Below are 12,566 nucleotides of genomic sequence, written 5' to 3'. Positions count from 1 at the left end.
AATCATAACTAGTTATAATTAATTATTAATATTTTAATCAGTCAATAAAATTAACTTAATGTAATAAAATTAATATTACAATCAATTAACCTGTTGTTCAATGAACACACAGTGTTAATTGTTTATTAACTAAGAAATGTTCATTTCCAGGTTATGGGAAATAACAATCTTATTCTACTAAAAGCCTGTAGTCAGGACCGACATGAATAGGGACTCCCGTACATGAGCGCAAAACACGGACAACCTTACGTGTGACATGAACAAGACTTTATTAACTAGACTAAACGCTTAAACTACTCTAACATTCACACACATACATGCATACAGTTTACCAAGAGAGAGAGAGAAAGCAGAGTACAGGAAGCAAGAAGTTACAGCATTGTTGGACATTCAGCAGATCAACAGCCTTGAGCAAACCATCAGTTTAGTTTTAACAGGCCCTTCTTTAAAAGGGGTAAGGATACTCAATGTATCCGATAATGAGACTAAGTTTGATACTTGCATGTCTCTCCAAGTTGAATTAAAACTGTCCTGATGCAATTTGTGGAGGCTCCTGTTGAATCTTTGCTGATATTTTCTTGACGAAAGAGAACCGGCTGGATTCAGAGGATCTTTGGTGAATGGAAGGTCTAGGCCGAGGCCTGGCACAAGCTTGGGGTTCCTTAGAAGCTTCTAGCTTCTTAAAGCATCTTGACGTCAGCATTCATCAGTAAAAGAGAAGAAGAGGAGGAAGAGCAGGAAGAGAAGAGTTTGATCTTGTGTTCAGTGAATATAAGAGGTGAAGATGTCACACCCTCTTAAGGTGTCTGAGCCAATAAGGAGTTGCCCCCTCGGAGGGAAGTTTTACGAGTCTTTGTTCTGTAGCAAGATATTAGCATAAGACACTGGATTGGATGAATGAGAAAAGAACCCTCTAAATTCTTATAATACTAATGTGTCACAGAGTTAGTAACATGTAACATAAATTACCAAATAGGAAATTAAAGTTGGAGTCCGTAGATACCAAAACATGCTGCCAATGTGATCTCAGTCAACTATACAATTGCAACTATGGAACATTAATACCAAAATAGTTCAAAAGAGAGAATTAATACATAGAATAAAGCCTATAAAAGGAAAGTCGTGATATGGGAAAATTGGATACATGTTTATACATTTCCCAAGTGGTTATATAGAGAATACATAGGATTAAGAGAGTTTATTTGTCCCTCTCAGAAAGAATGAGTCACTGGTCTCTGCAAAATTGTTCCTGATCGTAAAAGGTCCAAGTATCTGTAACAGGACACCTAGTACTTCCTGTAGTTTAGCTAGTTTGGGATGCTAGTTGCAGTTTTAGGGGATGGGTTCACAGAGCTTTGATAAAGTGAGTTCATAGGTAATTCATTAACTATATTGAATCAATTTGTGTGGCTGATTAGTCCAGACGCTACATATATCCCCCTTTTGATCGTTGTTGTTCTTTCTGTGGACAACAGCGAGCGACATTGAAGGTGCAGAAAGATCAGGCACACCACTAGCACACAAGGCTGGAAGGCTGTGATGGACTCTGGTTGTATGTGTCTCCTGGAGTGGTGATCGTTCCATGGCGGTTGATGTAGCCAGTAGGCAAGCTCAGGTCTCTGAGCTGGTGCTGCAGGAATCAAGGCAGCCAGTGCCTTGACCGTGTGTCACCTGTCAGTTAGTGTTGGTACAGTTAATGCGGGCAAGATGTTTGCTGGTGGCAAGGTTCAGGTCTCTGAGCTTGCTCAGCAGGTGTCGAAGTAGCAGGTGCCTTGACAGTGTCACCTGTCGTCTGGACGCCTGTGGAGCAGGTGGTTGTAGGAGGAGGTTACAGGAGTTGTAGTGTGAAGAGGGTTTCAGACTCACCTAGGTCTGATGGCAGAGGAGCAACCGGTGATTGTAGCCTCTGCTCTCAGTCAGAAGCAGTCTGAAGTTTGCAGTGTCACTCTGCTCTTGTGGTGTGGCTGGCTTGAGCAGGGCTGCATGGTGTTGTGTGAGTGGTCAGAATCTTGTGCTTCTGAGTACTTCTCAGGTAAGACCTGTTCAAGAAGCTCTTTTACTAGCATTAGAAGCTCCTGTGGGTCCAATGCAGGCATGTCCATTCGTCCTTGTGCAGCATCTGGATGGCTGCTGTGTGAAGGGCGTGGATGAGGAGGTGGTTGCTGCCTGCTGTTGGAGGTCCTGCGGGGTCTGCAGGATGAGGATGCTCCCATCCATGGCTTCTTCCTGTGGTAGGTCTGGTACCTGGGTCTGTCTGAATTAATCCTTCTCCTTCTGAAGCTGCAGAGGATTTCAGGAAATTGTCTGATAAGGTGTCAAGCAGAAGGCTTTGGCTCCCCCTCTGTACCTCTGTGCTTGGCTGGGGGAGGTTCTTCTGCTGACTCCATGTGGTGAAGTGAGATGTTTCTCCTGCAGTGGTTCTGTTTGCTGCAGGTAAGAGAGTCTCAGTTCTCTTTTCTTCTGTGTCTCTATTCTGTCAGGGTCCTTGTGTCTGTCCCGAGCCTCCATCTCTAGCTGGTCTATGTGGCTTTTAGCATGCATCAGCTCCTAGTGAGTCTCTGTGATCTGGAGTTTGAGGTTGTTCACCTCCTGTTTCAAAACAGTGAGGATGTGGGCCAGGAAGAAGTTGACTTCAGTCAGATCATTGTGACCATACCTCTGGTTTGAGTCATCTGCCTTTACTTCTCTTCCATCTTTGTCCAGTTGCTTTTGGCTCTGGTGCTGTAATTGATCAGCAGCACTGGTTAGGAGGGTGTTCCTCACGACACCTAGCCAGTCCTTTTGGTCTGCCATCTGGGCAGTTAGGCTGAGCATCTGCAACATTTAGGCACGCTTGTGGTGAGAGTAAGGGCAAGAGACTACTGCAAGATCAAACAGAATTTAGGGCTAAAGGCACAGTGAGCAGCCAGGTGTATAAAATACAGCTAGGTTTAACAAATGACTTAAGATGGTTCTTGTGGTCAAATTATTTCTTAGTATTTCTTACTGATGGCTCACGACAGGCTTGACCTCTGAACAAATAGGAAAGTAAAAGGGAGAGGAAGAAGAGAGTTTTCCTATTAGATTCTGCTTATTAGTGGTGCTCAAAATTATGCCCTAGTAATTGTTCAGATTACTTTTGTAGCTGGTTCATAAAATTGAAGCAACTGTTGTAAATAAACAAAATCAAGAAGGAGAGTATGTCTAGTTGCTTGTGGTTATATTGGGAAATTAAACCACAGAAGAAAAAAGGAAGATGTAAGTAAATCACAAAGATGAAAGAAATAATACTAGTAAAAATTAATAGCTGACTGCTATTATAATTAAAATCAATAAAAAGATTTAAAGAAGTGACTAAAACAGCAGAATGGGTTTAGATCAGTTCACACTGCATACACACAAGCTGTAGTTAAAGGCTTCACATAAATGATGCTAACCACTAACTGTAGAAGCTATTATTTAGCTTAGCCTGAGGTGCAGGGCTGCTAGGTGAGGTTAGCTTAGCCACCTAGCCTGGTTTGTTTACAATATGGCATCACAGGGTGATGAGTTAGCACTTCCTGTGACAAGTCGTTGTCATGGGAACCAATGCACATCTGAGCAATTCAAACAGTTTATTGAGACTGTCTGCTCATTTCAAACAAGTTACGTATAGAGTTAAAATGTGACGCTTATACTTTCAGATTTTCAAAAACTTGATTTTACATTCAGTAAAATGCAAATATGTTTTGCCATTTGCAAATTTTACTCATGTAAACTCTTTCTCTCGACTTTAAACAACGTCTTGTACTTGTTTAAAGGGTAATTACACAGTTTGCTGTAAGTCAAAGCTTGTTTAAGCATATATAGTTAAGTCCGTCTTGTGCATGAATACTGATGTTCCTTTCAGCGAGTGAAACACAGTTTTGGTCAAAAGGTAGCTATGCTTGTAGGTGCAGGCAAAGTTTAGATGAATGACATCAATCTTAACTATAACAGTGGAGCATTACCCAAATCTACATTTATATAACACTGTACTGAGATTCATTCATCAGAAACAGGTTAAGCAATACTGCAATTGGTATTTCTCCAACCAAAGCAGAATAATCAATTCTGGTACAGTTTACATGCCGCTGAGCTGAGATTCCTTCGTCAACACAGGCTTACGCTCTAATACTGAGATTAGGATTTCTTCACTAAAATCAGATTAACTTTACACTGATACCATTTGAACATATGCTAAAATGTGTCAAGAGTAGACTCTTTCAGTTACAGTAGAGATGTCAATTCAAGCCATCACTTTATCAGCATCTAACAAGCCAGCAATTAGTGACCAAAATGCGCATCGTCTGACATATTCTGACTGGAATTATCAAATGCACACTTTTAAATTGACAGTGGTTTAAGCTCATAACCTTTGTTTATTCATGCCCCGAATTCTCCACCATTTGTAGCAAATTAGCTCAAAATAAATATGAATAATTAATCATAACTAGTTATAATTAATTATTAATATTTTAATCAGTCAATAAAATTAACTTAATGTAATAAAATTAATATTACAATCAATTAACCTGTTGTTCAATGAACACACAGTGTTAATTGTTTATTAACTAAGAAATGTTCATTTCCAGGTTATGGGAAATAACAATCTTATTCTACTAAAAGCCTGTAGTCAGGACCGACATGAATAGGGACTCCCGTACATGAGCGCAAAACACGGACAACCTTACGTGTGACATGAACAAGACTTTATTAACTAGACTAAACGCTTAAACTACTCTAACATTCACACACATACATGCATACAGTTTACCAAGAGAGAGAGAGAAAGCAGAGTACAGGAAGCAAGAAGTTACAGCATTGTTGGACATTCAGCAGATCAACAGCCTTGAGCAAACCATCAGTTTAGTTTTAACAGGCCCTTCTTTAAAAGGGGTAAGGATACTCAATGTATCCGATAATGAGACTAAGTTTGATACTTGCATGTCTCTCCAAGTTGAATTAAAACTGTCCTGATGCAATTTGTGGAGGCTCCTGTTGAATCTTTGCTGATATTTTCTTGACGAAAGAGAACCGGCTGGATTCAGAGGATCTTTGGTGAATGGAAGGTCTAGGCCGAGGCCTGGCACAAGCTTGGGGTTCCTTAGAAGCTTCTAGCTTCTTAAAGCATCTTGACGTCAGCATTCATCAGTAAAAGAGAAGAAGAGGAGGAAGAGCAGGAAGAGAAGAGTTTGATCTTGTGTTCAGTGAATATAAGAGGTGAAGATGTCACACCCTCTTAAGGTGTCTGAGCCAATAAGGAGTTGCCCCCTCGGAGGGAAGTTTTACGAGTCTTTGTTCTGTAGCAAGATATTAGCATAAGACACTGGATTGGATGAATGAGAAAAGAACCCTCTAAATTCTTATAATACTAATGTGTCACAGAGTTAGTAACATGTAACATAAATTACCAAATAGGAAATTAAAGTTGGAGTCCGTAGATACCAAACATGCTGCCAATGTGATCTCAGTCAACTATACATTTGCAACTATGGAACATTAATACCAAAATAGTTCAAAAGAGAGAATTAATACATAGAATAAAGCCTATAAAAGGAAAGTCGTGATATGGGAAAATTGGATACATGTTTATACATTTCCCAAGTGGTTATATAGAGAATACATAGGATTAAGAGAGTTTATTTGTCCCTCTCAGAAAGAATGAGTCACTGGTCTCTGCAAAATTGTTCCTGATCGTAAAAGGTCCAAGTATCTGTAACAGGACACCTAGTACTTCCTGTAGTTTAGCTAGTTTGGGATGCTAGTTGCAGTTTTAGGGGGATGGGTTCACAGAGCTTTGATAAAGTGAGTTCATAGGTAATTCATTAACTATATTGAATCAATTTGTGTGGCTGATTAGTCCAGACGCTACACTACCTTCTTCTTCCCTTGATGTGATAGTAATGGGCACCAGTTACACATTATTTTCACATTTGCATAATTTTTGTAAGAAGATGATTACAGCATTTCGTAAGATTTGTAATGAGACATGTTTCCTCCCTAGAAACCTAGGTCCACCCACCATAGTCTCACAAAATCCTGTGGAAAACACTGTACCCTCATGTTGTTCCATCCTTTATTACTTTCAGAAGAAGTCATTTTGAAGAATGTTGGTAACCAACACAGTTTTGGTTATTACTGACTTCCATTGTATAACCAACAAAAAAAGACATTTATCAATGGATAGCTTTTTGTGACTAGTTATTCACTGAAAATCATGGCAACTGCTTGGTGTGTTCATGAAAGAAGGACTAATGCCGGATTGATCAACAAATAATTCTTTTGAGTTTGTTCAGATCAGAACTCTTCTAAACAATTCTCATACCCTTTGTAAACTCTTGGATTAACTACTGACGTATTTGTATTACATTCTAAAGAGCTCTGTTATCATCCCCACAGTGGAAAATGAAGCCATATCCATACTGGCTGGGCCGGATTAGCATGGAATGGAATGGTTAAGCAACAAGACCGGTTTGGCCTGAAGGTGGAAAAAGCAGCTTTATAAACATTGGTCAGCGCACATACAGTGCATCCGGAAAGTATTCACAGCGCTTCACTTTTTCCACATTTTTTTATGTTAGAGCCTTATTCCAAAATGGATTAAATTCATTATTTTCCAAAAAATTCTACAAACAATACTCCATAATGTCAATGTGAAAGAAGTTTGTTTGAAATCTTTGGAAATGTATTACAAATAAAAAAATGAAAAAATCACATGTACATAAGTATTCACAGCCTTTGCCATGACACTCAAAATTGAGCTCAGGTGCATTCTGTTTCCACTGACCATCCTTGAGATGTTTCTACAACTTAATTGGAGTTCACCTGTGGTAAATTCAGTTGATTGGACACAATTTGGAAAAGCACACACCTGTCTATATAAGGTCCCACAGTTAACAGTGCATGTCAGAGCACAAACCAAGCCATTACTCCAAGGAATTGTCTGTAGACTTCTGAGACAGGATTGTATTGAGGCACAAATCTGGGGAAGGGTACAGATAAATTTCTGCAGCACTGAAGGTCCCAATGAGCACAGTGGCCTCCATCATCCGTAAATGGAAGAGGTTTGGAACCATCAGGACTCTTCCTAGAGCAGGCTGCCAGGCCAAACTGAGCAATCGGGGAGAAGGGCCTTAGTCAGGGAGGTGGTCACTCTGACAGAGCTCCATCGTTTCTCTGTGGAGAGAGGAGAATCTTCCAGAAGAACAACCATCTCTGCAGCAATCCACCAATCAGGCCTGTATGGGAGAGTGGCCAGACGGAAGCCACTCATTAGTAAAAGGCTCATGACAGCCCGCCTGCAGTTTGCCAAAAGGCCCCTGCAGGACTCTCAGACCATGAGAAACAAAATTATCTGGTCTGATGAAACAAAAATTGAACTCTTTGGCCTGAATGGCAAGTGTCATGTCTAAAGGAAACCAGACACCGCTTATTACCTGGCCAATACCATCACTACAGTGAAGCATGGTGGTGGCAGCATCATGCAGTGAGGGTGTTTTTCAGTGGCAGGAACTGGGAGACTAGTCAGGATCGAAGAAATGATTAATGCAGCAATGTACAGAGACATCCTTGATGCTCCAGAGCGCTCTGGACCTCAGACTGGGTTGAAAGTTCATCTTCCAACAGGACAACGACCCTAAGCACACAACCAAGATAACAAAGGAGTGGCTATGGGACAACTCTGTGAATGTCCTTGAGTGGCCAAGCCAGAGCCCAGACTTGAACCTGATTGAACATCTCTGGAGAGATCTGAAAATGGCTGTGCATTGACGCTCCCCATCCAACCTGATGGAGCTTCAGAGGTCCTGCAAAGAAGAATGGGAGAAAGTGCCCAAAAATAGGTGTGCCAAGCTTGTAGCATCATACTCAAAAAGACGTGAGGCTGCAATTAGTGCCAAATGTGCTTCAACAAAGTATTGAGCAAAGGCTGTGAATACTTGGGTATGTGGGGTCCCCACATTTGCAAAGATTTCAAACAAACTTCTTTCACATTGTCATTGTGGGGTACTGTTTGTATGTAAAATTTTGAGGAAAATAATGAATTTAATCCCTTTTGGAATAAGGCTGTAACATAACAAAATGTGGGCAAAGTGAAGCGCTGTGAATCCTTTCCGGATACACTGTCACAGCTGCACATCAAGCTCATCAGATATGTTCAACAGCAGCTCAACTGTTCATGCTTGATGAACATGAACAAACTGTCTCTTCAGAAGATAGATTAAACGGCTTGACTCATATTTATTACTTTTATGTTGTCTTTATAAATATTTTGGCAAAGGTGTGGAATGGACTTTCAGTGGAGGGACAGAAATTTGCAGGTTTCATTAAAAATATCTTCATTTGTGTCTCGAATATGATCGAAAGTCTTAAGGGCTTGGAACAACATAAGGGAGAGTATGATGACAGAATTTTCATTTATGGTGAACTAACCCTTTAAAGGTGGAGCCAATGCACAAACCAGTGATTGTAATTTCTTGGAAAGGACTTCCGAAAAATCCTTGTTTTTCTCTCAACTCTTCTGTGTGATGTTTGCAATCGTCCTTTTCCAGAATACCTCAGCTCATTTCAAAAGTCACTTCACTGGCTTTGATATCTGTAAAAAAAAAAAAAAAGCCTCAAATAATTTTCTACTCTCATTTGTGGCCTTCATTTTGGCAGATTCCTCTTGCTAAAGGCCACACACCCTCACATGCATTGGAAATTCTAGCCAATAAGCACATTTAGATGTCAGCTTTCAGTGTTCATTGGTGTCTAGCTGTTCTGTTGACTCTCTAATACGTAAAGTAAATCCCACGTTGTCATTACGCAGCTGTTTCAGTCCATTGACAGCTTTCCATAAAGACTTTAGACTGGATCAATGTGAAGATTCTTTAAAAGGCTGTCCTGCTTTAAGACTATTGTGACTTTTAAACATCCTCTATTAATCTTGAGAACTGGTAGCCAGGAGCGACTAACCACAACTTCTCACGACTCTCTCAAAACTAGCTTGTAGTTTACTGCTTCCCTGGTGTCAAGAAACACTGCACAATGCAAATCTTCACATTTAAAACAACGTTGTGTACGTTAGCTCTGTTCCAAACCTTAGCAAGCTGCCTCACTTTCTACTGTTTACATTCACAAAGAAGCTCTTCTGTCAACAATGTTAGCCATTTTGCTAGCTTCAGCTAGACTTTGTTTTTCACTGACTAGCAAATCAATAGTGTCCAGCTGTCTTTCTTTACTTTTTTTTTTCTTTTTTTTTGGTGTTTATAGAATCTCAAACAGAGAGGTTTGATGTCTCAGGACACATTTCAGTATACAGTACAATATATCGGCGCTATGCCATAGAAAATGTGCTCAAGAAATGTAACTTGCTAGTAGTTCACTCCAATAGTTTGGCATTAGCATGTTGCTAAGCTAACAATGTGATAAGGCATATATCAATTTAAGTCATAACTTAAGGAATGTGTTTTCTGGGTTCAGGCCCTCCACTATTTTCAAGTGTGAATACTATCTCAAATCCATTTATAAGCACTATTAATTCATATTACACGTTTAAGGCAAGCTTTTATAAACTCATGGTGAAGGAGAGCACGGGGCACAAACTTACGTGGGGTTAGTTGTAACACATGTGGTTTAAACACTTCCACACACGCTAGCATGAAGAAACTTGCCATATCGACAATATATAGAGAAAAAACTGCGCCAAAAATCTTTAGAAGATATCACTGAACATTTATTTAACAATAGCAAAAGTTAATTTCTTACTTAAGCTATTTTTTTTAATATATATTTTTTGTTTTTATTTAAAAGTAGACAAATCTGATATTATTTTAATCTCCAATCTGTTGTTTAGCAGTTTGGGTAGTTCTTTAATGCTTTACTAATTATCAGAAGACACTAACCAGGTTTATATTTCTGTTGCACAGATAGGGTTCGTTGTAACTGTAACGTAGCGGGAGTCATGGTAAGATCCAAATGCAAGCTTTATTAAGAATGTCGTATAGGCAGGGTCAATCAGGAGCAGACGAGAACAGCAAGGGACAGGCAGGATCGTAATCAGGGTGCAGGCAATGGTCAGGACAGGCGGATATCATTCGCAGAACAGTATACAAGGCAAGGGTCAGGACAGGCAGCAACGGGTCAAAAACAGGAACAGGCAAGATCAATCACAGGCAGACAGAAAACAAGGAAACGCTCAGAATTGTCACAAGGAATCAAGACTTCGCAAACTGGTGGTGTGAGTGTGAGTCCTTTATAGTCCTGTTAATGTACTGCAGCTGGGTGTGGTGATTAGTGAGGAGTGTGTGCATGGCTGTATGTGGCGACAGGTGATTGGTGTGGAGTGAACATGTGACTGGCATGGAGGATTGTGGGTAATGTAGTCCGGGAACTGACAGGAACAGACGGTGATCGTGACAGTAACACTGCGTTACAGCGCTATTAGAACTATACTATTCTATACAGTTACGATATAACTGACATAATCAACTTTTATTAATTTCTGTTGAGAAACCATGGGAAAAAAAGTGAATAAAGACTGAGAGGAAGAACCTGAACATCCAGAAAATATAATTTCAAGAAATGTTCAGCATTTGTACTGGCTCGTCTATTTGTCTTGTGTTCTGTGAGAGCTGTGAGTGGAGGGAGAGGAGTGATTTTGTTCAGCTCTGTGTTTTTCTGAATATGTTTCTTCATCTGTTTGCCTGTATTGTTTTGACCAGTGCTGTATAGCTGTGTTTTGCAGAGTGTTCATTGTCAAACTACAAAATTATTTAAATTTGAATTTCCAAAAAAATGCTATTATTTTAAATGGGAAAAAAAAATAATAATTGTATTTTATTGACAAAAAATTTTAGTTTGTCATGTGTATATATATTATTTTATTTAAGACAGATAACATTTTTAGCTGTCACATGGTCATGTTACAAACGCGCCCCACCTATGGGGCATGTTGTCACATTTCACTTCCCTTCTTTCAGGGTAAATAAAGAAAAAAGTATACACTGTATTAATGAAAGCCACAGCCACATATTTGTACCAGACATGTGTGAAATTAATGTGGAACAAAAGAAATTCTCTGAACCCTGAGTAGATTTACACAAACTGAGAAATTCAAAAAAGATGAATCACTGTCGCTTTGACCTGGAAACAGTGACGTCAGACTTAATGAGCAGATAGGACACAACTGTTGGGTGAAATAGTAAAGTAGAATATTAAAATCAGCATTTCTTTAGAATTAACATTTCTTGGATAATTCTTTCCACCAACTTTGTTGCAATGCATTCTGTCTTTCTTGCACAAAGTTTACAGGTGTTGCTGTCTTTGAATTTCGCCAAAATTAGGTATCTTAGAAGGCTTTATAACCTACAATTGTTACCTTAAAGAGCTATTTCTAGATGATTTATCCCATAAAAATTGTTTTGCTTTCATTGTAATTATGCTGTCTGGGTTTTGGAGCAGATAAGATGAATGAGCAGGTAACTAAGAACTCTTTCTGTTGTGTGTTATCTTCAGTGCTTTTGAATAGCTTCATCTGCTAAATTTCTTCTCTGTATTGACTCTTAGGATGTGGACAGTTTGCAGATGTATCTGGAGGAGGTTCGTTTCTTTGACCTGTTCAGCTACAGTGAAGAGGAGGGTGGCTGGCTCTGTTTCATGTGCAGTAATCCAGAAAAAGCCACAGGTAAATAAGATTTGAATAATATTTTAAATGAGTCACTCTCAAACCTGTGATGATGTACCAAGGTTATTAGTGTTGCAGAAAACCAGCAGAGATTTCATTACCTTTTGAAAGTGAATTTAGTGGAATTCGGTTGTAAACTCTTTCCCTGGTGTGTGAGAATTCATGAGAGAAGTAATGGTGTCATTCTTTTGAGTCTTTTCAGTGAATCAGTTGATGTGGTTCACAAAACTGATCTGAATAATTTATTAACAAATTGGGCTGATCTGGTTATCGAGTTCAACTAGCTGACTCGATGATCTGGTCACAGCTGTTAACAGCTTCAGGGAGAAACAACCATCATTTTAAGAGAGTTACAGTTGATCCTTTTCTGAAGCTAATGATTAGCGACTCCATGATTTTGCAAAAGCACGTCAGGACTCCAGATGTCGTATACAGTCTTCTGTGATGATTGCTGAAATCTGCTTTCCATGAAGAGAAGAAAGAAACAAAAACTAGAGTAAAAGGTGGTTCCTCTCATTTCTTTAGCAGAGATACATTTACATCAATCCAGCATTAGGATGTTCAGACAAAGAGGCTTCTGATCCCATTCAAATGCATCCAGTATTGTTGTTGCTTTTTTTAAAATCTTCTCCAGATGTGCAGCCATGCTTTTTGGTAGGATTTTTCCACAAGAACCAATTAGATACAACAGAGAAGGTCTTTGCCTCTGGACTGAATGTTTTACCAAAAACATATTGTTAATTGCTGCACATGGAACACGTCTGTTTCATCTGAGATCATTTATAGGCATTTGAAACACTAAAAAAAGAATGTAAATGAAAATTATTTAATTAAGATTAGCTAATCAAACACAATTCTTGAACATTGTTTCACACTGTAATTTTATTGCATGCAATCAATT

The 12,566-nt window shown here is 39.2% G+C and overlaps 1 protein-coding gene across 4 annotated transcripts in view; it reads left to right on the top strand.

Annotated features, from left to right (window-relative positions):
* veph1 (ventricular zone expressed PH domain-containing 1) overlaps nt 1-12,566 on the top strand; it is a 153,139-nt gene that overhangs the window by 123,545 nt on the left and 17,028 nt on the right. For all 4 annotated transcript variants that reach the window (XM_067388985.1, XM_067388987.1, XM_067388988.1 and 1 more), the window contains exon 12: nt 11,548-11,665. In XM_067388985.1, coding sequence (XP_067245086.1) covers nt 11,548-11,665 — 118 coding nt within the window. The remainder of the gene's footprint in view (nt 1-11,547; nt 11,666-12,566) is intronic.

This window comes from Chanodichthys erythropterus, chromosome 7 (assembly GCF_024489055.1).
Source record: "Chanodichthys erythropterus isolate Z2021 chromosome 7, ASM2448905v1, whole genome shotgun sequence".
In the NCBI taxonomy this organism is placed as follows: Eukaryota; Metazoa; Chordata; class Actinopteri; order Cypriniformes; family Xenocyprididae; genus Chanodichthys; species Chanodichthys erythropterus.
This window is presented reverse-complemented; position numbering and strand designations above follow the sequence as displayed.